This window comes from Peromyscus maniculatus, chromosome 2 (assembly GCF_049852395.1).
Source record: "Peromyscus maniculatus bairdii isolate BWxNUB_F1_BW_parent chromosome 2, HU_Pman_BW_mat_3.1, whole genome shotgun sequence".
NCBI classification, from domain to species: domain Eukaryota; kingdom Metazoa; phylum Chordata; class Mammalia; order Rodentia; family Cricetidae; genus Peromyscus; species Peromyscus maniculatus.
In genome coordinates, this window is record NC_134853.1 from 150,636,178 (window position 1) to 150,663,620 (window position 27,443).

The following is a 27,443-nucleotide window of genomic DNA, read 5'->3' on the forward strand; positions in this document are numbered from 1 at the left end:
CAACCAAGCTGTGCAAGTAGTCAGTGAAAATTTGTTTTCAATGGAACTACTTTCTAGACCAGCCTCTTCAGCACTCAGGAAGCAGCACCATCTCCTTTCCCCAGGGTCTCACATAGCCTAGTTAAATCCCCAACCCAACCTTCAGTTTCTGATCTTCCTGCCCTCACCTGCAGTGCGGGGATTACAGGTGTTGCTACCATGCTGTTTATGTGGTATTAGGAATCAAACCCAGGGTTTTCAATTACTAGACAAGTACTCTACCACTGAGCTTCATCTCCATCCTGAGTCTAACATTTTAGATGAGGAAAAAAAAAAAAGTCAATGAAAGGCTTTGGAGACTTTTTTTAAATAGACAAAACATAACCTAAACTCCTCCAACATCCAGCAATCTTGAGGCCCTCCATACTCAGGAAGGTTGTACAAGAGTCACCTTCTTGGGAGCGTCCAAAGCCAGAGAGAGACACTTTGTATGTGATATGAAGAGGGGGAAGGAACAGCTTAAACCACCGAAGAGCTAACATTTCAATTGTAAAAGGTCATCTTGAATAATAATCTCATGTCCAACTTAAATAAAGTAGGGGAAAACATGGGTAAAACTGCCTTTCTCTGGATATTTTCCCACTTAAAGGCAAATTACTCAACCAAGTGACCGGTAAGAACCCTGTTCAACCAACAGGACTTGAGATAAATGTGGGGCTGGAGAGATGGCTCAGCGGTTGAGAGCACTGGCTGTTCTGCCAGAGGACTGGGGTCCAATTCCTAGTAACTACTTGGCAGCTCAGTTCCAGTGGATCTGACTCCCTCACACAGACATACATGCAGGACAAACACCAATGCACATTTAAAAAAAGTTAAATGTGAAAAAATGTATATATTCAAACTAATGAAAACACTGAGAACTCTAATTGGGGGAGAGTTTATTAAAAAAAAAAAAAGTTTAGCAGGAAAAAAATATCTAGAAGATTCTACTGTGCCTTGGTATACAGTGCTGACTATAATGCTAGGAATCAGCCCTGACTTTCCTTCCTAGGGCCAGGAAGCGTCTACTAACTGAGCTATATCCCAGTGTTATTGAGCTCACTTACTTAGCAGCCTGGATGTGTGGAACAAGGCATACCCTGGTAATACTGTCCACAGTATTAACTCCATTTTCAGAATCCTCTTAGTGTAGTTTTTGCACATTTATTTCTCTAAAATTGGGACATCTTAAGAGCAAAATTCTCTAAAGCAGAGAAGCCCTTTAAGTCTTAGGGAATAAACAAATTCCACTGTGGTCAAAGTGTACAAAGAGCTAACCACTGGAATTTCACTTTTGAGACCCAAATCCCTGGGGAATACTGTCTAAACTAATCATATATTAGATTAGACACTTACATCCTTGGATACTGGGTGCTACCTCTTTCTGTAGAGTGAGGTTCTGATGGAATTAGCTCAGTAGCTGACACCTGATGAAACACAAATATCACTGAGTGGTTTAGCAGTGCTGTGCTTGCTATACGAAGAACCAGAAACAAAGCGTTACAGATACTGTCACACCGTGGTTTACAGGTCAGGACTTCAGGCCTTAGGTACAAGTCCCAACTATGTCCTTTCAATACAAACTTTTTTGATGACTGGTCTCAAACTTGCTATGTGGTAAGGACAAGCTCTGACGTTCTCCATCCTGGGCCCCCTCCTAAGTGCTGGGAGTATAGGAATGCAGCGCCATGCGGTGCCTTTAACAACTCTCTACAATGAGTTGTCATTCACCTCTCAAAACTCCTTACATGCCAAAATCTTTCCCCAAAATACAGCAGACAAATAATACTAAATGGTACTAGAAATGATGCTCAACAGGATCTCACGTTTATTGAGAAGTGATTAATGGTAAAAAGAAAGGCAATGCCCTTTCCTCATTGGCTGAACAAGAAACTGAAGAAACATTCACTACATGTTTTACAATATTTTCTCTTCCAAAATGCATTTCTGAAAACAAGTTTTTACCACTGTTCTTAGCTTTGAAATCAAATTAATCCTGACTTAATCAGTATAATGTACAAGAACAGAACATTTCTTAGGACTCTAGTACTTTACTTTGAGTAACAAAGGGTCAGAGAAAATGAATCACCCTTACAGACACAACCTTGGGTAACACTGTTATTAACCTCTCCTAGACAAAAATTCTTCATAAAAATTTTCTTCCAGTTCGGAAGGGAAAAATCAAATTCCCACTTTCTGGGGTGGACACCCAAAATCTGTGTAACTCAAGTGTTCTCCAAGTGCAAATGTCAAAATGGGAAGAGGAAAGGGTTTAAAAATTAGAGAAAATTGTATGCACTTACGGACTTAAAAATCCGAAAAAATAGTAAAAAGACAAAAAAAAATAAAAAACCAAAGCATTATGCTCTGAATCACAACCAAAGCCAAAATAAAAGGGACATTTTTTTTTTTACCTAAACTACCTAGAGGGAATTTCTGTTTAGGTTTTTTTTTTTTCTTCCTTTTTTCCCCCATTTTCCAGTTAAGTCCTATGTCTTTTGTGAAATTCCAATACTTAAACTGCAAGTCTGCAATCGTCTCTGAAGTCAATGAAATTAAGAAAGAAGTCCTAATTTTCTTGAAGGTCACTGTGTCCTCTTAGGATAAGCAGATGCAACCGTTGCTGCCGTCTGTGCAGAACCGCTTTTTATTTCCCACGACCTTGACGTTCCTGGGGAGGTAAGAAAAAAGTTGAAAAAGTTAGCTAAAACCTATCTAAATGAAAGTAATAATAAATAAACAAATGCAAAAACTACAATCATTTTAAAAGGAAAAGGCCTGGCCAGCTGTGGTGGCACACAACTTTGAGCTCAGCACCTGGAGGCAAAGGGCAGGAGGATCTGTGAGTTCCAGGCCAGCCTCGTCTACAGAGTGACTCTAGGATAGCCAGTGCTATGTAGAGAGACTCTGTCTCAAAACACCAAAACAACAACAGAGTGCACAGTCCTAAACTTACGTATTTGCTCCCCTTGATCTTGTAACTATGGTTCTGATGTTAGCAGGAATCCCAGAAAGAATAGCAACCCTCACATTTGGACTTCCATGTCCCGGGTACTGTTAACTATTAATCATCTCCATATTTTCCCTCCAAAGACTGTATTTACTTCCAAGGCTTAGACTTTGTTATTGTTTCATTTAAGATAATCACAACCCGAGCTGGTCCCAACTTGGACTCCTCCTGCCCTTAACCCTCAGTGTACTAAAGAGGCACACTACACCAAGCCATTATTCCCATTAAACTAAACTTCAAAGAAGTTACCTACCTGTCCAAGACTATCTACCCAAGATGGACCAAGGCCTGTACAGCTACTGTACCAACCTTTAAGAAAAACTAACAACTTTAATCACCATCACTCAGGAGGCAGAGAGGGGATTCCCAAGGCCAGCTAGCTGGCTAGCTGGACCGGAAGCTTAAGGTTTACTGAGAAAGCCTGCCTCAATCAAGTGGAGATCAAGCAAGAAAGACACCCATTGTCACAATTGGCCCTCTACATGTGTGATAAAGTACCTTACATACATGTATGAAAATGTCACAAGGAGACACTACACTTATCAATCACAGCAGTAAACATTTTAACTAACCCATATATTCCAATCTGAAAATCAGCTAATTAGGAAAAAAGTTCCATCCAATGTAAGAGAAACTTAAGTTTTAATGTTCCTAGAATTTTTCTATTAAACTCTCCTAAAATTTCAAGAACAGACACTGTGATGGTTTGAAGGAGAACGAACCCCATAGGCTCATGTTTCAATACTAGGTCCCCAGGCTGGTAGAACTGTTTGGGAAGGATAAGGAAGGAAGTGTGTGGCCTTATTAGAGATGTGTTACTAGAGGGGAAGGCTTTGAGGTTCCATTCCCAGTGTCTCTGTCTGTCTGTCTGTCTGTCTGTCTGCCTCCAACTTTTGTATCAAGATGTGAGCTCTCAGCTGCTCCTGGACTAAACCTTTGTTCCACCATCTCTAAAACCTAAATTAAAAGCATTCATCTTTTTTTTTTTTTTTTTTTTTCTCAAGACAGGGTTTCTCTGTGTAGCTTTGCGCCTTTTCTGGGACTCACTTGGTAGCCCAGGCTGGCCTGGAACTCACAGAGATCTGCCTGGCTCTGCCTCCCGAGTGCTGGGATTAAAGGCGTGCGCCACCACTGCCCGGCTTAAATGCATTCTTTTAAAGTTGCCTTGGTCACTGTTTTTTATTACAGCAACAGAAAAGTAACTAAGACAGACATATTGCTTTACAGTAGGAAAACAGTTTTAAAAAGTAAAATGAAACTGCCAGGCATCATGGCACAGGTCCATAATCCCAGTACTCAGGATACTAAAGCAGGAGGATCACCAAGAGTTTGAGGACAGCCTGAGCTGCTAGAATGTGACCCTGTCTCAAAAAATAGTAATTCTGGCCAGGCAGTGGTGGAGAACAGCTGTAATCCCAGCACTCAGGAGGCAGAGGCAGGAGTACCTGAGTTCAAGGCTAGCCTGGTCTACAGAGCAAGATCGAGGACATCTAGGGGGACGCAGAGAAACCTTGCCTTGGGGAAAAATAATAATAATAATAATAATAATCCTGAAGTTAACCAATCTTTCAACAGCACCTTGTATCAATCTTTTATTCAGAGATGGGATGTAGCTCAGTGCTAGAATGCTTGATGTGCAGGGCTCTGGGTTCAATCCCAGCACTAGGAACAACAAAATCAGCTGGTACACATAGGCAATCTCAGCATTTGTGAGACTGGGGCAGGACTGGGAATTCAGAGACAGCCAGAAGTATACAGCAGTTGTTCAAGGTCAGCCTGAAAATTTAAAACTAGTCTACTCGTTCACTTTCAAGCACCATTAATTCTAAAAACAAAAACAAAAACAAAAACCCTCAAAAACAAACAAAAACAGGTCTTCACTTACCTAACTCATGCTTATTTGCTTTACAAGGTAAATTAGGCTAATTGACTATTAAATAAAATGGTGCTTGTTATATCTGTTTCTTTAAAGATTTATTTATTATGTATACAGTGTTCTCCCTAAATGTATCCCTGCACGTCAGAAGAGGGCACCAAATCTCATTACAGATGGTTGTGAGCCACCATGTGGTTGCTGGGAATTGAACTCAGGACCTCTGGAAGAGCAGTCAGTGCTCTTAACCTCTGAGCCATCTCTCCAGCTCTGCTTGTTATATCTTAACAAACACACAGAAAGTTTTAACCTGTTTTCCTTATACTGTAAGAAACCAAACCCTAACATACACATCTAATTTTACCAACATGCTTAGTCACAACACTTAAAGCTCAGCATGGTGACACAAGTCTCTAATTCCAGCACTCGGGAGGCAGAGCCAGGCGGATCTCTGTGAGTTCCAGGCCAGCCTGGGCTACCAAGTGAGTTCCAGAAAAGGCGCAAAGCTACACAGAGAAACCCTGTCTCGAAAAAAAACAAAACAAAACAAAACAAAAAAAAAAAAAAAAAAGAAAGAAAGAAAGAAAGAAAAAATAAAATCAAGAGATAAGGTCAGTTGTAGGATCTCAAAAATGAAGCTAGCAATTTCAGTGTTACAGTTAATGAGCCAGCCTAAATGTTCAATTTCCAAACACAGCTGTTTTGATCCGCATACAAAAAATAAATAAAAATAAAGATTAAAGTCCTTAAAGGTTATAAAGACGCTTTAGAATTTAGACCAAAGCATCTTAAAAAGTAAATGATTTTGGAACTAGTAAATAATTCACAGAATCTTAAATACTAAATCATATTTAGAATAGTTTTGAGGAACTGGAAAGAAATGGACTCTGGTTAACAGCACTGGCTACTTTTCCAGAGGACTGGGGTTCAATCCCAGCACCCACAAGGCAGTTCATAACCATCTGTAATTCCAGTTCTAACACCCTCTTGTGACCTTTTCAGACCTCTTTAAGTCAAAATATACACGATACACAAAAATACATGCAGGCAAAACACACACATAAAATAAATCAATCCCTTAAAAAATTAGAGCATTATTTTGATTAAGAAAAAGTACAGATTAGAAAGAATAAGAATCACTAGGATCCTGCTTGAAGTTTCTCAAGGGCTAACTTTTGCAATGCATGGATTAATTAATAATTAGCATCTGAACCAAGCAAGAGTTATCAATAAATATTTAAAGGGGTGAAAGTCTGATAAGAAAAAAGATATTCATAGTCTCCTGCTTATGAAAAGGAAAAATTACTTTTGATACAAGTTTTTTAAGATTTTTATTTATGTGTGCATGCATGTATGTGCATGCTTGGGGAGGCCAGAAGACAGCGCAAGTGCCCTGGAGCCAGAGTTACGGGGTTGTAAGCTGCCCAGCACAGGAGCTGAAACTGAACTAATGTCCTCTAAAAAACTTCAGCAAGTTCTCTTAACTGCCAAGCCATCTCTTCAGCCCCTGGACACAGAGTTTGATGTCATCCAAGGTGCCTTGAAATTACAATCAACCCTCTTGCTTGATCTCCCAAATGCTGGGATCATAGGTATACACCCTCAGACCTAGTAAAAATAGCAAATAAAAATGGAAACCCTGGCAGGGAACAGCTTACATGAAGTTACAAATAATGGCATGAACAAATACCATCTACCTAGTGACTGACCCACTGAGGACATACTATCTCTTGAAATCACTGTGGTTTAAAGCAAATGAAACTCAAGGATCCCGGACTAGAACCCAGACAAAAGAAAACCGCTATATAACATGAAGAACATTGGAACCAGGCACTGTGGCAAGTGCCTGTAGTGCATTAACAGCCAGACATGGTACCATAGCACACACCTGTCAACTCAGCACTAAAGGCTGAGGCTGAAGTCTGAGACCAAGCAGGACTACACAGAGACCTTACCTCTAAAAACAAAACAAAATACTACTTTTTCACACCACATACAATGGAGCACACTTGTCATCCAAGAACATAGAAGCCTCAGGCAGGAGGTTCCTGAGGTCAATGCCAACCTAAGCTATATATAGAGAGATCCTGTCTTGAAAAGTTAAAGCCAGCCAAGTCTAAAGACCCACATGTGAGAGGGAAAAACAAACTTATTCTCTGACCTCCAACAAAATCTAAAATTTTAGATTTTATGTGTGTTGTTTTGCCTGCATGTATGTATGTGCATCATGTGAGTGTCTAGTAGCTGTGGAGGTCATAGGAGGGTGTCAGAGGAGCCACCACATGGATACTAGGAACCCAGCACAAACCCTCTTCAAGAACAAGAGCTAGACCAACTCCTCAGACCACCCATGTCTTTGAGGCATGGTCTCGTGTACCTAAGGCTGGCCTTGAATTCACTGAGGATGACCTTGAACTCCTGATCATCCTGCTTCTACCTCCCAAGTGTCCTCTTCAAGTATGTGTTATCACATCTGAATCTGCTTCTCACTTCTGTGTGTGCTCCTGTAAAGGCCAGAGGACAATCTTGGGTATTGTTCTTGAGGTGCCATCTACCTTTTTCAGTCAGCGTCTTTCACCAAGGCAACCAGGCAGGAAGGCTAGCTGGCCAGTGAGCCCCAGGGATCTGTCTCCAACATCCCACCAGCTTTTATTCATGTAGGTCCTGGGAATTAAACTCAGGTCCCTGTTGTTGGGTAAAAAGGTCAGCCAAAGAACACACTGGCCCTGAAACCAGAGCCAAAAGGTTAAAAGGGGACAATGAAATACACTTTGGCCCTGAAACCAGAGCCAAGGAAACACATTCTGTCCCTGACCAACACAATACAAAAACCAACCAATCCCTGAGCACAAAATCCAGCTAGTCTCTTGAGCTTATCCAAACTCAGGGATTGAAATCTGACCAACTCCCACCCTAAAAATCTTCACCTGGAAAAAAACCTGGCCCTAAGAAGTCCTATATAAATCCTGTGCCTGTTCGGTTTGCTGTTGCCTTTTTCCACTATGACAGAGGCAGCCACCCTCCTGGATTCTTCCCTCCCAATAAATCTCTTCAATGAGGCTTTGGTGAGACCTTCTTTGCTGGAAAAGAGCAGAGCAGAACTGCAACACTTTTGCTGAGGAAACCTTCCCCTAGAGAGCAGAGTTGTTACACACTGGGGGCCCTGAGTAGAACTGTAACAACTTTGGTGGGAAAATCCTCCCCTGGCGGAGCAGAGTCACTACATTGGGGAAACCTTTCCCTGCAGCAAAGTGGCTAAGTTTACAGTGACTTTGTGGTATTCCTTGGCTCCTAAGTACCCGGAACCTTTCCATGTGCTTTATCAGATGAACTACACACCAGTCACTTTGTTTGACATTTGTGTATTTGTGTGTGTGTGTGTGTGTGTGTGTGTGTGTGTGTGTGTGTGTGTGAAGTGTGCATATAAGCCTATATATGTGTAGAAGCCAGAGATTAACATCAGGTATCCACTCTCCCACCCTTTTATACTGAGGCAGGGTTTCACATTCAACTCAGCTAGTCTAGCAAGCCAGTTTACTTCAGGGAGCCTTTTTTTTTTTAAAGATTTATTTATATTTTGTTATGTACATAGTGTTCTAGCTGCATGATGCCTGCACGCCAGAAGAAGGCATTAGAGCTCATTGTAGATGGTTGTGAGCCACCATGTGGTTACTGGGATTTGAACTCAGGACCTCTGGAAAAACAGGCAGTGCTCTTAACCTGAGCCATCTCTCCAGCCCCCCTACTTCAGGGATCTTGTCTCTGCTTCCCGAGTTGTGGGATTACAGGTGGGCTGCCACACACACCTGTTCAGAATATTTGTACCCTGTGAAGGTATGTCTTTGCCAAGGCATCTTCTGATTGGTTATAAAGAGCTGAATGGCCAATAGCTGGGCAGGAGAAGATAGGCGGGATTTCCAGGGAGAGAGAAGAAGAGAAAGAAATCCATGGGCTCAGATTTTGCCAGAAACTCTGACGAAGTCGGACATACAGTACAAAACAGGTAACCGAGCCACATGGCAAAATATAGATTAAAAGAGACAGTTAGTTGGAAAATGGCTAAGCTAAAGCCAGGCTTTCATAATTAATATTAAGTCTCCATACCGTTATTGGGGAGCTGGTGGGCTCACAAAACAAAAGCCTGACTACATTTGAGAAAGCTTGTTACACAAGCCCAACCTTTACATGGGCCCTGGGGATCCAACCTCCCGTCACCTTGCTTGCCTGGCAAGCATTTTACCCTCCACTGAGCTCTTTTCCCTAGCCCTGTACTTATCTTTGATGATACCATTTACTCTGCTTTCTCAAAATTACCACACAATGCACCATCATTAACTATCACACAATGCAATAAATCTCTTTCAATTTAGTCCCCTTGCAGAATATTCCTTTACATTGTAAAGATGTGTCACTGTGATTGGTTTAATAAAAAACTGAATGGCCAATAGCTAGGCAGGAAGAGGTTAGTTGGGACTTCTGGGGATAGAAAGGACTTGGAGAGGAAGAAAGGTGGGGTTGTGAGCCAGACTCAAAGAAAGCAGCATGCATGGGCAGTACCAAGAGATGAGGTATTGAGGCACAGAACATACGTTAAAATAAATAAGTTCATTTAAGTTGTAAAAGCTAGTGGGACAAGCCTAAGCTAAGGCCAAGCTTTAATAATTAATGTCTCTGTGTAGTTATTTGGGGAGCTGGCAGCACAAAGAAAGACTTGCTACTTTTTTTTGTTTGTTTGTTTTTCGAGACAGGGTTTCTCTGTGTAGCTTTGTGCCTTTCCTGGAACTTACTCCGGAACCCAGGGCTGCCTTTGAACTCAGAGATCCGCCTGCCTCTGCCTACTGAGTGCTGGGATTAAAGGCATGCACCACCACTGCCTGGCAGCTTGCTGCATTTTTAACCTATCTGTAATTATGTATCCTCTTACCAACATCTCAAACTTCCACCTCTAATATTTAAAGGTGTTTTTTTGTTTTGTTTTGTTTTTTTAAGTTTTTTGAGACAGGGTTTCTCTGTGTAGCCTGTTCTGTAACTCCATCTGTAGACCAGGCTGGCCTCGAACTCAGAGATCCACCTACCTCTGCCTCCTGAGTGCTAGGATTAAAGGCGTGCACCACCACTGCCCAGCTTGATATTTATTTTTTAAAATAACTATAATCTTCAATGTTTCTAAGCCTCAACCTCTAGTCTTCGGCTTAAATAACTGGTTCCAAGTAACACCCACACCTCTATTCAAACCACTTCAGCCCCCTCCTCACTTTCAATCTGTTTACAGAACTGGAGACATGGCTGTGGTAGAGAGTTTGTCTAGCACCCACAAGGCTCTGAATTCACTACCCAGCACTACAATACAAAACTGATTACAAAGTTTAAAATTTGCTCACAAGAATACCTTGCAACCACAAGGTGGCAGTGTTCAATTTACTCTATGAAATCTTAAACTGGCTGAAATCCCTTTGCCTTAGCCTCCTAAAGGCTGGAGTCAGTGGATTGGCCCACCACACTTATCCAGCCCCAGTTCATTTTTTTTTTTTTTTTTTTTTTTTTTAGGTTTTTCGAGACAGGGTTTCTCTGCGTAGTTTTGCGCCTTTCCTGGAGCTCACTTGGTAGCCCAGGCTGGCCTCGAACTCACAGCGATCCGCCTGGCTCTGCCTCCCGAGTGCTGGGATTAAAGGCGTGCGCCACCACCGCCCGGCTCCCAGTTCATTTTTAAAGAGAGTGTTGGTGACACAGGCTGTGAGATTTTCAATCTCCTAGACAGTATGCCATCTTGCCCAATTATTTATCACTTGCTTATTCTCTCTTCTACTTTCCCTTTCTTTTTGTGGTATTGGAAATTGAACCCAAAGCTTTGCACGTGCTAGGCAAGCTTACCACTCATCTATACTCCCCAGCCCTCTCTCCACTTCTAAGTGATGGGATCAGTAGACAGAGGCATTGACTACTCTTCCAGAGGACCTAGGTTCAACATATGGCAGCTCACAGCCACCTGTAGCTCCAGTTCCTGCACATACTTGCTGCACAGACATACATGTAGGCATACATGTATGCATACTCATACACATAAAAATTAAACACACATACCACAAGGGGACCCCATGAGATGGCTCAGCAAGTGAAGGGATTTGCTTCAGAAACTTGAGGACTGCCGGGCGAGGTGGTGCACACCTTTAATCCCAGTACTTGGGAGGCAGAGGCAGGTAGATGTCTGTGAGTTCCAGGCCAGCCTGGTCTACATACAGAAAGACAAAACTAAAACAAAACAAAGTCTGATAAGCAAATTTAATCTCCAGAACCTACATGAAAGTGGAGGAAGAGCCAACTTCACCACGTTCTTCTCTGACCTGCACGTGTGCTGTATGTAGCACACTGCTCCAAACATACACACTAATGTTTGGGTTTGCTTTTTTTTTTTTTTTCCAAATTAAAAAAAGAAATTTTAAATCTATTTTTGGGAGATGGAGAGGATTTATACTGTGATACTTTCTCCACATCTACCCAGTGTCCCACCTCCTTATCCCTTTGCTGGATCATGAACCTTAAGTAATGTAACTTTTGACATAAATGACTAAATTACTCAATAACTTGTCTAGGCTCTAACTCTGCCAATGGGGTGATGTAACCTTATAGTGTTGGTGTACACTAGAAGTGAGTAGACGATAGTCTTCCACTCAGTGTTAGGACATCTCAAAACCATTTGCATTCCTCTTCCCACTGCCTGTCAGTAAATCACAACCCTTGAAACTCTCATCAAATGGACTTTAATTCCAGAGGATCTGACATCTTTTCCAACCTCCTCAGGTTTCTGCATGCATGTGGTGCATTCAAGCTTACATATACATAAAAACATGTGATTTACTTTATTTTTGGGTCATGTTTCCTGGAACTGAGTTAAAGATGACTGTGAGCCATCATGCGGTTGCTGGGAACTGAACCCAGGTCATCTGCAACAAGTGCTCTTAAACCTCTTGAGCCATCTTTCCAGCTCCAATTAAATATTTTCTTTGAAGTTCACATATCATGCAGTGGCGCACACCTTTAACCCCAGCACTTGGGAGGCAGAGGCAGGTGATCCCTGTGAGTTTGAAGGCAGCCTGATCGGCACAGAGTATTCTGGGACACCAGGACCTTGTCTCCAAAATAAGTAAATAAACAAGTAAATAAATTCACGTCAAATTCAAGTCAAATCTTACATGAGTCTATCTTCTCTAAATGACTAAACTTGTGTATGTAGTAGGCAGTTTCTGATGTTTGTGAAGACCTACCAGAGGACTGGGATGTAACTATGCTGGTAGTGCTTGTCTGCACTTGTATGCACAAAGATTCAAGCTCCAACACCACATAAAATCAGGTACAGTAGCTTATGTCTGTAACCCCAGCACCCAGAAAGTAGATGCAGTATAATTATAAGTTCAAGGTCATCTTTAGCTACATAGCAAGTTCTGGGCTGTAAGACCCTATATGAAAAATTAAATAAAAATTACAAACTGAATAATTCATAGGGGTTCTAGGGAATCTCCCCCATTGGCTAACAAAACCAAAGATGCTCAAATACCTTTCAGAAAATGGCACAGTATAAAAGTAAACAATAACAAAGGACATGGTAGTGTCTGCATACAACCAACACTTATTTTTTTTGGGGGGGGGGTTCAAGACAGGGTTTCTCTGTGTAGTTTTGGTGCCTGTCCTGGATCTCGCTCTGTAGACCAGGCTGTACTTGAACTCAGAGAGATCACCTGGCTCTGCCTCCCAAGTGCTGGGATCAAAGGCGTACACCACCACAGCCAGCCCTTAAATATTTCTAATCCAATCAGCTGAATCAAGAGATACAGAAGTATTTGTTTTGTATGCACAAAGTAAGCTCCAATACCACATAATCAGGTATGGTAGCACATGCCTGAAACCCTAGCACCCAGAGAGTAGATTTGGGATAATCATTAAGTTCAAGATCAAATAAAGTTGAAAAGAGCAGCTTCCTCTATTTCTAACAGCTACATAGCCCTGACTGGCCTGGAAATCACTATGGAATTAGGCAGGCCATTACCTTTCCCTACTCATCCTCCTTCCAGGTGTACATGTAATTAAGTGTTCCATAAACCTTGAGTGACACTAGTCTTAGCTGGTCTTGCTACTCTCTTCTGCACTTGGTCACATACTGTAACATCAACACTAAAAAAGTGACTAATTTCTGCGCGGGGGAGCTGGAGAGATGGCTCAGAGGTTAAGAGCACTGGCTGCTCTACCAGAGGACCTGTGTTCAATTCCCAGCACCCACATGGTGGCTCACAACCATTTATAATGAGATCTGGTGCCCTCTTCTGGTGTGCAGGCATACATGCAGGCAAAACACTGTATACATAATAAATAAATCTAATAAAAGTTATTTGTGTGCATATAATGTATGTGCAGGAATGCACGTCTGCAGTGGTCAATTTTGTAAAATGTTCTCTCCTCCATATTTTTAGTGTTTCCCGTGTATGCAATGTACAGCTTAGTGTGTTGTAGGTGTGTTTGTCTGTGCCAGAGGTTGACATCAAGTGTCTTCCTCTATCATATTCTACTTTTTATTAAAAGTTGTTTTTTTTTAATTATGTGTGTCTATGCAAGTGAGTGCAGATGCCCCCAGACACCAGAGGCATGGACCTCCCTGGAGCTGAAGTTATAGGCATTTGTCAGCTACCCAGCATGGGTACTGGGACTGAAGAGCAGTACATGCTCTTAACTGCTGGACCATCTCTGAAGTTTTTTTGGTCCATCTTTAAAGCAATCAACAACATGAATTCTAGGGACTGCACTCAAGCTCTCAGGCGAACACAGCGAGCACTTTACCCACTGAGCCATCTTGCTGGCCCAGTGTCAGCATTTTAATATACACTGTTCTGTAACATTTCAAGTGACCTCATGTTCTAATTATCCCTAACACCAGGTCTGCTGGAGCTTGTTTACTCAGCAGGGTGGAAAGTATTACGCAGATACTTGCACTACCTTTGCTGGAGCTATAATTGTGTCCAGAAGGGGGCAGCAACAACTTGAGATAACCGTTGCTTGCCTTACTTTTCACTAGTTTTTTGGTTTTTTTCCTTCTTCAAGAATTACAATCAGGTCAACATTGGAACAGCCTGCCAGCCTGAGTATGACCCCAGGGAACCACGTTAGCAGAGAACTAGAGCAGACTGCCCTGACCTACACATGTACACTGTGGCTCGTGCACCCACATGTGTACACAAACACAAAATAAGTGACAATAACTAAAGAGCTATAGGAAAGTCCTTTATCCCTTGAACTAGGACATCCAATGGGAATTCAATGCAGTGCTTCAAAAAGCTGTAGCCACCTCTACAACACAACAGATTCTTCACTCACCATACCCCACACTAAACCCAACACACAGCAGAGATGCTGAACCTGCAGAATTTCCACTCACATTCCTCCACTTCTCTTTTCTCTTTAGAACACGAGTGCCATGTAGCCCAGGCTAGCCCAGAGGTAACACTGAACTTCTGCTCCTCCTGCTTCCACCCTTCCAGTGCTGGGATTAGAGGTGTGGACCACTCAGTTTATGCAGCGCTGGGAGCTGAACCCAGTATTTTGTACATGCTGAACAAGCATTCTACCAACAGAGCTACATTCCCAGACACTGGAAATAGAGATCTGACTCCCACAATTTGTCTTCTGACTTCCAGGCACGTACACGTGCATACACCGACACACAGAAGGGGGTGTCCACTCAGGAAGTGTGAGTAGGAACTTCAAATGTTAAAGCAGGACTAAATGGAAACAACAATTAGTATGTCTGTTTCTTTTTCCTTGGACAAGGCCTCAATATGTAGCCCTGGCTGTCCTGAAGTCACTACCAGGCTGGTCTCAAACTTAAGAGATCCGCTTGTCTCTGCTTCCTGAGTGCTGTGAGTAAGGCAGGTATGGTTATTTCTATCCTAATCATTTAGTAAGAAAATATAGAACCTGGGTGCAATGGCTCACATCTGTAATCCTGAGAGGCTAAGGAAGGACGGCCAGTCTGTGCTACAGTCAGGCTGTCCCAAAGAACAAAATCAGTCAACATGCTTACAACAGATTACAAAGCCACTAAAAGTGATGTCACAGTATCTGGTGTGGTATAAGTGAACAACACTCAGGGCTAAAAAGATGTTTTGAACCAGGCCAGTGGAAGAGCTCAGTGGGTAAAGAAAGCCTGAAGACCTATGTGGTGCAGATCAACCCCTAACCTCTAAAAAGTCCCCTGACCTCCACTTTCATGCATGGGTATGTGCTTGCTGTCTCTCACAATTAAATGTTTTAGATACAAAGTTTAAAAAAAAGTTACAAACCAGGACATGGCTGGCCTCTAATCCCAGCACTCAGGAGGTGGAGGCAAGAGGATCAGGAGTTCAAGGCCAGCTGGGCTAGATTGGGGCGGAGGGAGTGGAAGACACTCCAAAGACACAAAGATATGGCTAAAATTTACTGGACATGTCAAGCCAGACAGAAGCAGTTTGAAGGTTTCAGAATACTGAATTACATCAGGTGACAGAAGGATTCAGTAATAATGGCTGGCTGTCTCCACTTCAGTGTGGTCTGCCAGGATCCTTGTCTGGTCACGGACCTTCAGAACAGCTGTGATGTCATCCTAGGAGAGGTTTTAAGTGTTGCCTAGTTACGTCCAAGTCGCTGCATTACCACCCTCCATGCCATCCAGGCTTCTGCCATCTTGTAATTAACACAAAGCACACACACACACCTAAAGTAGTGCCTTGATGAGCTATGAATCCCATTCTCACAAACATTCTTGGAAGCCTAATAAACTACTAACAGATTATAGTCAGTTATGCAAGGACAGGAGGAACAAGCATCAGAGCAGACAATTCAGACTGAAATGGAACAGGGCTAGCATCGAGCTTTCCTGAAACCCGAGTCTCTTCCCAAAGAACATTACCTCAAAGGCAATGGGGCACAAATATAATCAAAGCTTTAACTTTTATCTGGTGTTTTGTTCACCAACCTGAGAACAATTAGGATACTCATCCATCTAAGTCTTTATGTGTGGTTTTGAAAATAAACCATTACCTTATTATTTAAAGGGGGGATAGTGCTAAAGATAGAACCCAAGGTCTGGTGTATGTTCCCCAAACATTCTACCAGAGTTACATCCCTAACTCCAGACACTATTTAACACCTTTCATTATTAAGTTCATTCTAGGAAAACAGTAAAAGTCTAGTCAATCCTAAGATAAGAATCTCACATCTAATTATACAAAGTTCATTATCAGAACTGGCTGGTAACTCAGTGGAGCTCTTAGCCTGCATAAAGCTCTGGGTTCAATTCCAAACAATGTATAAATGGGTTGTGGTGGCAGTCATTGGTAGTAGCTATAACACCAGCACTTGGAAAGTTGAGATAGGAGGATCAGAAATTCTAGCTCAACGTGTAAAGGTGCTGGCCATAACCTAATTTGATTACTAGAACCAGATAAAATAAAGGTGGAAGGTGAGAACCAACTGTGTATCTGTGTGCTCCTACCCCAAAGCAGGCACAGGAGGCAGAGGCAGGAGGACCACGAGTTCAAGGCAAGCCTAGGCTACATATTTATTGGGGCTAGAGAGATGACTTAGCAGTTAAGAGCACTTGTTCTTACAGAGATCAGGGTTCAATTCCCAGCACCCACATAGCAGCCTGTCACAACCTGTGACATACACTGTGGTACACAGACATACAAAAGCACAGAACCTAAAATAAATCTAAAAACTTGGGGGGGGGGGGACCTAAAATATTAAAAAAAAAAAATAGCTGCAGCACTGGAAATGATGGTACGCCTCTTTCCCAGCAGAGACAAACAGATCTGTGAGTTCAAGGCCAGCTTGGTCTATATAATAAGTTCCAGACCATGGATGACTACACAGTGAGACCCTGTCTCAAAAGTCAAACAAAAAAATTAGTCTCAGAGATTCAAAGTCATCCTCAGTTAATGAGTTCTGAGGTCTAAACTACAAGATCCTCTTTCCAGGTTCAATTCACTCACAACCACTGCAGTGAATTTAATCCAAATACACCCTTGACTTAAAAAAGTCAACAGATCCAGGTACTTAGCTCAGAGATAGACTGTTTCCCTAGCATGCTCAAGGTCCATCCAGAGCACTGGTTTAAAATAAAAAATAAAAACACAAATTCACCCTGAGTTCAATCACCAGCAGAACAAAAATTAAGCCAGCATAAATCTACAGTAAACTCCAGTTTCATGGGATCTGAAACCCTCTTCTGGTTTCTGTGTGTACACCAGGCTTGCATGTAGTACACAGACACACATGCAGGCAAAACACCTGTACACAGAAAATAAGTTAGTAAAATATGAGTAAGTAACAAAAAAGGTGGAAAGAAGGCTCAATGGTTACGATCACTAGCTGCTCTTCTCAAAGACCTGGACCCAAATGGCAGAGCCTACAAACACCTGTAACTCCAATCCCAGGGTACCATCACCCTCTTCTGGTCTCTGCAGACCTCATGCATACATGCAGGCTCATATACATACATATAAAATAATTTTTTTTGTTCTGTTTTTATTTTCGAGACAGGGCTTCTCTGTGTAGTTTTGGAGTCTGTCCTGGAACTCACTTTGTAGACCTCTTTGGTGGCCTCAAACTCAGAGATCCGCTCACCTCTGCCTCCTGAGTGCTGGGATTAAGGGCGTACGGCACCACTGCCCAGCAAAATAAAACAAACACCCCCACTGTGGTCCTAAATTTTTTTTTTTTTTTTGGTTTTTTGAGACAGGGTTTCTCTGTGTAGCTTTGTGTCTTTCCTGGGACTCACTTGGTAGCCCAGGCTGGCCTCGAACTCACAGAGATCCGCCTGCCTCTGCCTCCCGAGTGCTGGGATTAAAGGTGTGAGCCACCACCGCCCGGCCCTAAAATTTATATATACCTAATACCCTCAGAGCAAACACTGTGTATTTCAAATAAAACACTCTACTTTGGATTCATTTTCTATCACTTTCTACCTGATACAAAAAAAAAAAAAAAGGATAAAATGACTGAGTAATAAAATGTTAAAACCAAGTTTCCCCAATCCCTTTAACGCTGTTTTTAAAGTTTTATATAATAAAGATTTATATATAGAAAACTTTCCTATGGCTGGGGATGTGGAGCAGTGAGGAGAGGGCTTGCCTAGCATATCCTTGTTTCAATTCCTATCACTGAAAATAAAATAAAGTGAACACTACAAGAGTAAAACATGGTCCAACAAACAATGTCAATTCTTGCATAGCGTGTTCATACTTTCTGTATATTACACCCTCCATCCTTCCCTTTCTCATCATACCATCACTTCAATTATCCCTTTTGTATCTTTACAATTACCTGTCTCTATCAGTTAAGTTCAAACTGTATTGTTTCTGCTCTCCACTAATGCTCACATTCCTTCACACTAGGGTTCAAAAGACCAATTATACTCCCTCCCATAAAGCCTTAAGCTGCTAAATGACACCATTATTTCCAGAGCTTTTATTAACCATTCACTCACTGCAATACCTCTCTTAGCCTCTGTAATGCCTCCTCCTTCCCCAGAGTCCAAATAAGCTCGTTACCTTTTTAACACTTTCTTCTTCCTCTTGGCGTTTCTCATAGTGTGAGAAGTCATCAAAAATGGAAGTGGTGTGCTTGTAGCTGGCTATGATTTTCAACACCTGCTTAGCTTTTTCCAGAGGCACTTCCTGAGTGTCCCTAGAGTTGGTCACTGGTTTATTCTCGTTGTTCTCTAGACGAATGTGTCGCAGTTGGCTATTGGGAACGTCCTTCACAAAAATCCATCTGACATCAAAACGACCCTTCCATTTGTCCTGGGACCACACACCTGCACATGTGTTGTAGTCCACAGCAGATTTCATCTCTGCAACTCCACAGAAGTGTCCACTGCCGTTGACACTGAAAAGTAAGTAAACGGGACCTTTCCCGTTCATGGAACGATAGGCAGCATCCAGTCTCTTGTTACCGTGCTCTGTGCTGCACCAGATATTATACTTAATGGAACGGTGGATATCGTCCTCAGAGTAGCTCTTAATGATGAAAACCCGGCCATGTTTCAGATTCCAGTCGAAATCTTTAGGGTTATAGTTATTAATGGACCGAAGCTTCTCCAATACTGGGTGAGGCTCTGAAGGAGCAGATCCCGAGCCTGCCTGAGACTGTCCTACTCCATTACCATCCACCCCATTATGACCGAACCCACTGCCACGGTTCCGAGGTGCTACCCAGCGAGCTGGCTGAGCTGCCTGTTGCTGGACTGAGAGCTGGGCAGGCTGTGGTGGAGGCGGAGGCAATGGCTGTGTCTGTTGCCCTACTGATGTTTGAGCCACTGGGGGGCTATTATTGGCCTGCTGTCCTACAGGCTGAGGAGACCCCTGGGTTGGCTGACCTATATTTTGAACCAAAGCCTGCGAGGGAGCTTTTGCCACGGGACCCTTGTTATCCCAAGTTCCAATATCCATGTTATGCTTTATTGGGGGCGGTGGAAGACTTGACCCTGCAATGCCATTCTTGGTCTTCAGTTTAGGTTGCTGTTTTGCAGGCTTGCTAGCAATATCAGCCCAAGATGCTGGTTTTGGAGGAGCAATAGTAGCTGGAGGCAAACTGTTGGAAGCCACAATGTTACTAGTGATGGACCCACTACCAACAGCAGAGCCTACAACTTTTGGAACACTGCTTGCAACTTCTGTGCTACCCAGTTTCAGTGCCGCCATCCCTTGGTCTATAGTATTCATGCCAGGAGCTTTATTGAGGGTCTCATTGGCAAAAGCTGACTGTCCATCAATCATGGCTCCACCTAAGGAGCTGGGTGCATAAGCATAATTGCTACTATATCCAGAGCTTTGAGTAGACTGTCCCTGAGAACTGTTATTTCCCCATGCTGAGAAGTCGATCCCACTGGGGAAAAAATTAAAACCATGCTGACCAAGAAATGGAGTGCTACCCAGGGCTCCTGGCTGCCCAAACATTGCGTCTGGTAGGAAGTGGGGCTCTCCGTTGCTCAGTTGTCCATAGGAAGTTAGATAGGGCATGGCTGTGTCACCTCCAGTAGACCAAGCAGCTTCACCCAAAGAGTAGGAAAAGCCAATGGAGGGGCTGTAGTAACTGGGTAAGTAGGAGTCTGACATGGCAGTATATGCATTATTCTGTGGAAGAAAAGGCAAATAGATCAAAACAACATATATATAAATAATATAAATAACAGGACATTTCCTTCCACAATTACAACTCAAGTATTTGAGCCATCACTACAAAAGGGAGTAGCCCATATACCTTTCTGTAAACTTCTTGGCATTTTTGAACTATATGAAATTCTGATGTGATATCTGCTGGTTTTTTATGTGCTATGTAGCCCAGTTGGCCTCAAACTTAAGGCAATCTTCCTGCCTCAGATTCTAAGTGTTGGGGTTAAAGACATGTCACACCATACCTAAAGGTCCTGTGTAAAGATAAGTTGATACATATAGTAACAGGTTTTTTTTTTTTTTTTTGGATGTTGTTATTTGTTTTTGAAACAGGGTCTTAATATGTAGCTTTGGCTATCCTAGAACTTGTTATGCAAACCAGGCTGGCCTAGAACTCAGTGTGGTGGGATTAAATAAAGGTGTATATATACTACTAGGGCTGGAAAGTAGCTCAACAGTTAAGAGTATCTGCAGTACTTCCAGAAGATCCAGATTTGGTTCCCAGCACACACATGGCAGCTAACAACCATCTGTTACTACAGTCAAGAGATCTGATGCCTTCTGTAAGTAATGCAAACACGTGGTACATAACATACATGCAAGCAATAGGCCCATACATACCACAATAAGGCAGGGTGGGGGGTGTTCCCATACCCCATCATGACTGGCCAGTTGTTCCTTTTACACAGGTTCTCACTATGAAGCTCTAACTGGCACAAACCAGGCTGGGCCTTGAACTCCCAGAGATCCCCCTGCCTCTGCCTCCCAAGTCCTAGAATTAAAGGTTCTTACTCTACATCCCAGAGAGGTAGGAACTATGTGCCCCAGGCTTACTTCTAACTCTTGCCAATCCAGGCCCAATGGAGATGATGTCTTTATTAAAACTAATTAGTTTTGGATTTAAAAAAGTGGGAATTTTGGGGGCTGGAGAGATGGCTCAGCAGTTAAGAGCACTGACTGCTCTTCCAGAAGACCTGGGTTCAATTCCCAGCACCCACATGGCAGCTAACAACTGTCTGTAACTCCAAGAGCTGACATCCTCACAAAGACATACATGGAGACAAAAACACCAATGCGCATGCATGCACACACACACACACACACACAAAGTGGGAATTTTGCAAGATCAGTGTTCAAGAGCTTCCCAGCAAAAGAGCCAGACTTCATGGCACATGCTTGTAATCCCAGCAAGTAGGAAGTACAGGCATGAAGGGAGAACTCAAGAGCTTTCTTAGCTATACCGTGAGTTTGAGAGCTAACAAAACCAGATTTTAGTGGTGATGCACACCTTTACTCCCAGCTCTCAGGAAGCAGAAACATGTGGATCTCTGTGAGTTTGAGGCCAGCCTGGTCTACAGAGTGAGTTCCAAGACAGGCTCCAAAGCTACAGGGAAACCCTGTTTCAAAAAACAAAAACAGATTCTATGTCCAACAAGAAAAAAAAAAAGTAGAGCTGGAACAATGACTCAGTGGCTAAAATCACTTAGGTTCAGTTCCTAGCACCATGTGGTGGCTCACAACCATCTATAACTCCAGTTCCAGGGAATCTGATGATGTCCTCTTCTGACCTCCACAGGCACCAGGCACACACTCACTGTACACACATACACACAGAAAAACAGATGGCTCAATGGGTAAAGGTGTTTGTCACCATGCTTAATGACCTGAATTCAATCACCAGCACCCACAGGGCCAAGAGAATTGACACTACTATCAAGTTGCTTTGTCCTCCACATACATGCCATGGTAGCCCCACACCACATAAATGCTTAAAAATAAAAAAGCCTAGCTCAATAAGCAGTCAGGTCAAGAACCTGAGTTAGATCCCTGGAACCCACATGGTGGACAGAGAGAATCAACTCCTGCAAACTGTCCTCTGCCTCCAATCTGTATGGTGGCACACACATGCCCAGTTCTTTATGTTGTGTGTGTGTAAGAAAATTTTGGAAGGGGATGAAAAAAAAAAAAAAACCAGAAAGGACTAGAAATTTCAAGTTCTAGTCCAAATGTCTATCCAAGCATTCTTCCCTCATAAACTAACAATGTTCACTACATAAACTCTACAATAACTGGAAGGGAAATAGTGGTTTCCAAAAGACTTAAAATATGGGTGGGAATAGAGGGATTACTTCCTGTTTCATTTCACCTATAAAATGAATGCCAATCATTTGAAATTTATACTACCTTTTGCATTAGAAGTATAAAATTATGACATAAGTCTATAACCTTAAACAATCAGAAATATGCAATGTGTACAATTACTCCTCACATCAAGGATATAGATTGTTTTGTGAGAGCCTTAATCATTCTTGATCTTAGTTTGTGATTTTTTTTTTTTTTCAATAAAAACCCTACAGCACTGCTGGACACAGTGATGTACACCTGTCATCCCAGCACTGGGGAGGCAGAGGCAGGAAGATCTCTATCAACTGGACGCCAACATGGTCTACACATACATAGCTCCTGGCTGGCCAGGGCAACACTATCTCAAAACTAAACTAACCCTACAGCACTTATTTACTAACCCTACTAAATAAACCCTACAGCACACAGGATAACCTCAAATGAAAAGCAAGAGGTACATGAAATTGATCTCCATAAGTACAGAACTCAATTCATATAGTCTGCCTTAGTTGTAATAGTTCTAGTAATATAAGACACTCATTATTTACCAGTCCATTAGCTACTTAATAGGTAGATCTGACCTGAAGAGACTTGGAAACAGTAAGTACCTTAGGACTTGAACTTGTATTACCAAGGCCAGGAAAGAGTATAAACAGTATTCTTCAGCCTCTAAACACATCTACATAATAAAATTCAACTAATGGAGTTTGAGAAGGCCAGGTGTGGTACCTTATACCTTTAATCCCAGTACTCAGGAGACAGAGGCAGACAGATCTCAGCGAGTGTAAGGCTAGTCAAGATTACATAGGGAGACTCCAAAAGACAAACAAACAAAGACAGAAAGAAAAAAGAAGTTAAAAATTACATGAATTAGCTGGGTGTGTGTGTCAGTGGGCATGCCTTGGGAGGCCGAGGCCGGCGGGTCTCTGAGAGTTTAAGACCAGCTTGATCTACAGAGAGTTCCAGGACAGCCAGGGCTGTTACAAAAAGAAACAGTGATGTACACCCAGCTCTAAGGCTTTTACTCTTGATGACTGACCACAAAACAAACAAAGAGCCACCCTTTTTCAAGGTTTATAACTACGGCCCAATTTTTTAAAAAGGTCCTTTAAGCTTCAGCTTACTTCTGAAAGAAAAACAAAATGCTCTTATTAGCACGGACTAGGCCAAGACATCTGTGAATGTCTATACCTGTAATGACAAGTCCCCACATGCTGCAGAGCTCAGAAATCTAAATTACACAATACTTTACAAGAACTGCCTAGAATTGGTTCCCACTCTCTGGTAAAGTGATTAGGAAAGCAAACTACTTCATTAACAGTAACTAATATCAATTCATTCCTCTACTTCCTTCCCTGATCTTCTTGATTAGCTGGTTGTCCTCTGTGGGTACTTTCTGCCAATCAGTTAATATATCAGCAATAGAATCTCAATCTCTGGGTCACGACCCTTTTGGGGGTCCCATTATCAGATATCCTGCATATCAGATATTTACATTATGACTCATAACAGCAGCAAAATTCGTTATGAAGTAGAAACAAAAATCATTTTATAGTTGGGGTTCACCACAACATGAGGAACTGTATTAAAGGAAGGTTGAAAACTACTCTAGATGGTTTTTTTTTTTTTTTGGTTTTTCGAGACAGGGTTTCTCTGTGTAGATGGTTTTTGTACTCTTAACTATGAAAATTTTTACATACGCCATCTCAAAAATCTTACGTAAGATCAGATCCAAATCTGAGTGTACACATACACACACACACACACACAGATCAAGTTACTGAGAACCAACTCTATTTCCTTCCTACAGGGTATGTTCACAATTTTATATAAATGTTGCATAAACTTCTTAATCTATGTTACAATAGCTTAAAAGTAATACCATCAATTCTTTTGATGTATACATTTTGATGTATAAATCTGTGGACTTATGTTAACTTAAGACTTTGTGACCGTCACGAGACAGGAAAACAAAATTGGTGAGTCAAACAAGCCTCCACATGTACAGTTCATATTGGAGTATCTGAATATATATGCAACTAATCTTTCTATCAGAAACATTAAATACATCTCAAACTTTTTTTTGTCAGTGATGGACACTACACTAGAAGGACACTCTGGTGCAAAAGCCCTCTCTCCACTAAGGAAGTTCCTGGCCCACCTGAAACTGCAATCCTTCTTTCTTTCTTTTTTTTTTTTTTTGGTTTCTCGAGACGGGGCTTCTCTGTGTAGCTTTGCACCTTTCCTGGAACTCGCTTTGTAGACCAGGCTGGCCTCGAACTCATAGAGTTCTGCCTAGCTCTGTCTGCCTCCCGAGGGCTGGGATCAAAGGCGTGCACCACCACTGCCAGGGACTGCAATCATTCTTGATCTGAGTATCAACTGTGCTAAACTTTAACTCCATTTCTCTTCCAGAAGAGGTAGGTATACAAAGTTGTTCTCTATAGATATTAAATAAAAGCAAATCAAAATAGCAAGCATCCCACTTTGTCTCACTTCAAAATTTTAATACACGAAAGCTCATGAGAGACCAATGGATCAGTGAAGCTCAAGTGATTCTACACTAAAATTTCCTCACTACATCAGGAACCCAACTTTCCTAAAAGACAAGGTTCTGTTTCCTTCAATGCAGTCAGAACATTCAACTCTAGCCAATATTCTACATTTTGCACTGACATATTCCTGGCAAATGAGGGACAATTACTCAATTATTGTTCTTACACAACGAAATGTTATCAGTACTATAGCCTATAACATTTGTATGTTCTATAACAAGTTAATAAGTATTAAGAGTAAACTCCCTCCAACACAAAAGTGAGACTTACTGATAGGGCAGAAAGTCTAACAGTACACTACACCCTCAGATAATAGAAAATGATCAGTTACTCACGGGCCTTGCCTGTGGACTCAAGTACGGTTCAAAATCATCATCATTTAGTCCATCCTTTTGATGCACAGACCCATTTTGTACTAGAAGGAGAAAGTCAAATTAGCAATGTCCTGGCCCGAGAGCTCCCTCCCAAGTTCAGCAATTACATTCTCACCGGGAAGAGATCACGCTAGTTCACAGAGCCACCAACCTCTTAAAGGGATAACATGAGCGCCAGGGCTCCAGCAAGCAAGATTCCCCAGTGAAAAAAGACTCTCTCCACCCCAGAGCAAGCTGATCTTCTTAAAAGGTCAGTTTATTGGCTCCTCGGAATTTCAATTCCCTCCGGCTTTCTCTCCCCGCCTCACATGTGAGTTACTTCCAGAAAGTGATCCACGAGGAGGAAACACAAAGGCCTCCTAAGACCTACGGGAAACTAAGGACCTGGTGCTTTTCAAAACGCACTCCACCCCCACCCGCTCATGAATTACTCGTTGTTAACGAAAAAGCTGCTCGCCAGCTGCAGGGACACACCAAAAGGGCCGAGCACCCCGCGCGGGGCACCTGCGAACCGAGCCGCCTCGGAAAGGTCCTTTCCCCGGGGCGCGTCCCCGAGACCCCGCCCCCACTGTCCGGCGTGCTCGCCCCCCCATGCCGGCCCGCGGCCACCGGCGGAGCCGGCCTTACCTTTGTTTCCTTGACCTTTTGGTCTCTGCGGGAGGAGGGGACGTCGGCGAGCAGCAGGTCGTCCGGGAAGAAAACGGAAAAGGGAAGACAAATGAGACCAGGGCCCGAGCCGGGAAGAAAGGAGCAGGCAGGCCCGAGGGGACGCGTGGGGAGGGGGAGGCGGGCAAGAGCGCTGGGCCGGCGGGTCAGCCGGGCCGGGCCAGCAGCGACACGAGGGAAGGGGAAGGAAACGAGGAAGGAAAGCCCGGGCCGCTAAGGGGAGGGAGGGAGCGCGGCGCGGCGCGGCGCGGCCGGCCGGCAAGGTCCGGGGAGGAGCGGGAAGAGCGGGCCAGACCGGGAGGCGCAGGGCGCGGCCGGCCTCAGGCCGGAATCCCAAGCCGCGAGAGGCGCCGCCGCGGCCCGGCCAGGAGCGGCGGGCCCGGGGCCTAGTCGGGCTCCGTCTCGACTCACACAATGGCCGAGGCATGCGGGCTGGGCCTGTACCTGCTCCAAGAGGCTGCTGGCCGACATGGCTCTCGGATCCTCCCTGGTGACGACGGCGGCGGACTCCTCCTCAGGACGGCGGCAGCGGCGGATGAGCCCCGGCGGCGGGAGCAGAGGGTGCGGCGGCGGCTTTTGTCCCTGACACTCGGAGCCTCGGCGGACGCAGCGGAGACACAGCGCGCGGCTCGGGCTCCGGCTCCGACTCGGCGACGCTCTAGCCGGGCAGCTCAACGCCCGTCTCTATGCCTCGGCGCGCGCGCCCCCGCCCCTCGCCGCCGGAGTTATGGGCGCCGAGCAGCAGAGCCGGGCGGCGCGCGCGCGGCGCGAGCGCTGACTCTCACATTCGCTCCCCCCCCCCCCCCACACGCGGAAGGGACCCGGCGCGGAGCACCTCGGGAAGGCAGCGCTGTGCCCGCGGCGCCCTCTAGTGGGCTGGAGGAGCGGAAGCGGCGCGCGCGCGCGCGCTCGCGCGGCCTCCCCGCCCCCACCGCCGCCGCTTTTTGGGGCCTAGGAGCGCTGGGGGGCCGGGGTCCGCGACTGGAGATTTTGGGCAAACACCTAGAAGAAAAAAAAAAATTGCTTTGTCTGGAGAAAAGAAGCAAAAGTCAGTTTCCTAACGATGCAGAGGCCTCTGCCGCATGCAAGACTTGAATCGTGATCCATGACTGCATTTGACAACTCTTCCCCCCAATTGGAAGGGGAACCTGGTTGAGAGGTCCTTGAGAGCTCATAGGGAAAACTTCATGGAGGTCAGCCCCGGAGACGGGAGCCCTTCCCTAGGAGTACTGTCATCTTCCTTCCTCAGGGACTTGCAGAGAGCGCCCAGGAGCAGTACATCTACTTAAGCATGAAACCCCCCCCCGACTCCCCTCGCCCTCCACAAAAGACATTCGCCCCTTTGGCTTTTGAGGGAGAAAAATATACAGTCCCTTGGCAGAGAAGCCACGGACCCCAAAAATAATCCACCAAACTCTGGGCTTTATTTCCAAGAAAAAGACACCTCACACGTGTGCACACAAATTTCACACATATTTCCACGGGGTCCGGCGCACCTCTAAAGTCCTGTGGGACTTTAAGAGGGAATATCCTTGATCTGAGGGCAGAAAAATGAACTTTATTCTAGGACTTGCTGTGTGCTTTCCAACACATGAAACTTAAGAGGCTTTCAACAAGTTCAAAGTG

At 43.7% G+C, this 27,443-nt stretch overlaps 1 protein-coding gene across 1 annotated transcript; it reads right to left on the reverse strand.

The window, feature by feature from the left end:
• Positions 1-1,823: 1,823 nt before the first annotated feature.
• Ythdf2 (YTH N6-methyladenosine RNA binding protein F2) lies at positions 1,824-26,623 on the reverse strand. The gene is made up of 5 exons (XM_006975580.4): positions 26,262-26,623; positions 25,779-25,803; positions 25,113-25,192; positions 18,476-20,059; positions 1,824-2,689 (listed from the first exon to the last, which is right to left on the reverse strand). Exons 1-5 carry the CDS (start codon positions 26,286-26,288, stop codon positions 2,666-2,668), a joined length of 1,740 nt encoding a protein of 579 aa, XP_006975642.2. The 5' UTR covers positions 26,289-26,623; the 3' UTR covers positions 1,824-2,665.
• Between the last annotated feature and the right edge of the window lie 820 nt (positions 26,624-27,443).

Excerpts from the sequence above, each read along its gene's own strand:
- Ythdf2 (XM_006975580.4), bottom strand. The coding sequence starts at position 26,288 with ATGTCGGCCAGCAGCCTCTTGGAGCAG. Across the intron at positions 25,193-25,778 it reads AAAAGGTCAAGGAAACAAAG|TACAAAATGGGTCTGTGCAT; the intron begins GTAAGGCCGGCT and ends TTCTCCTTCTAG. Across the intron at positions 20,060-25,112 it reads TGAGTCCACAGGCAAGGCCC|AATAATGCATATACTGCCAT; the intron begins GTGAGTAACTGA and ends TTTCTTCCACAG.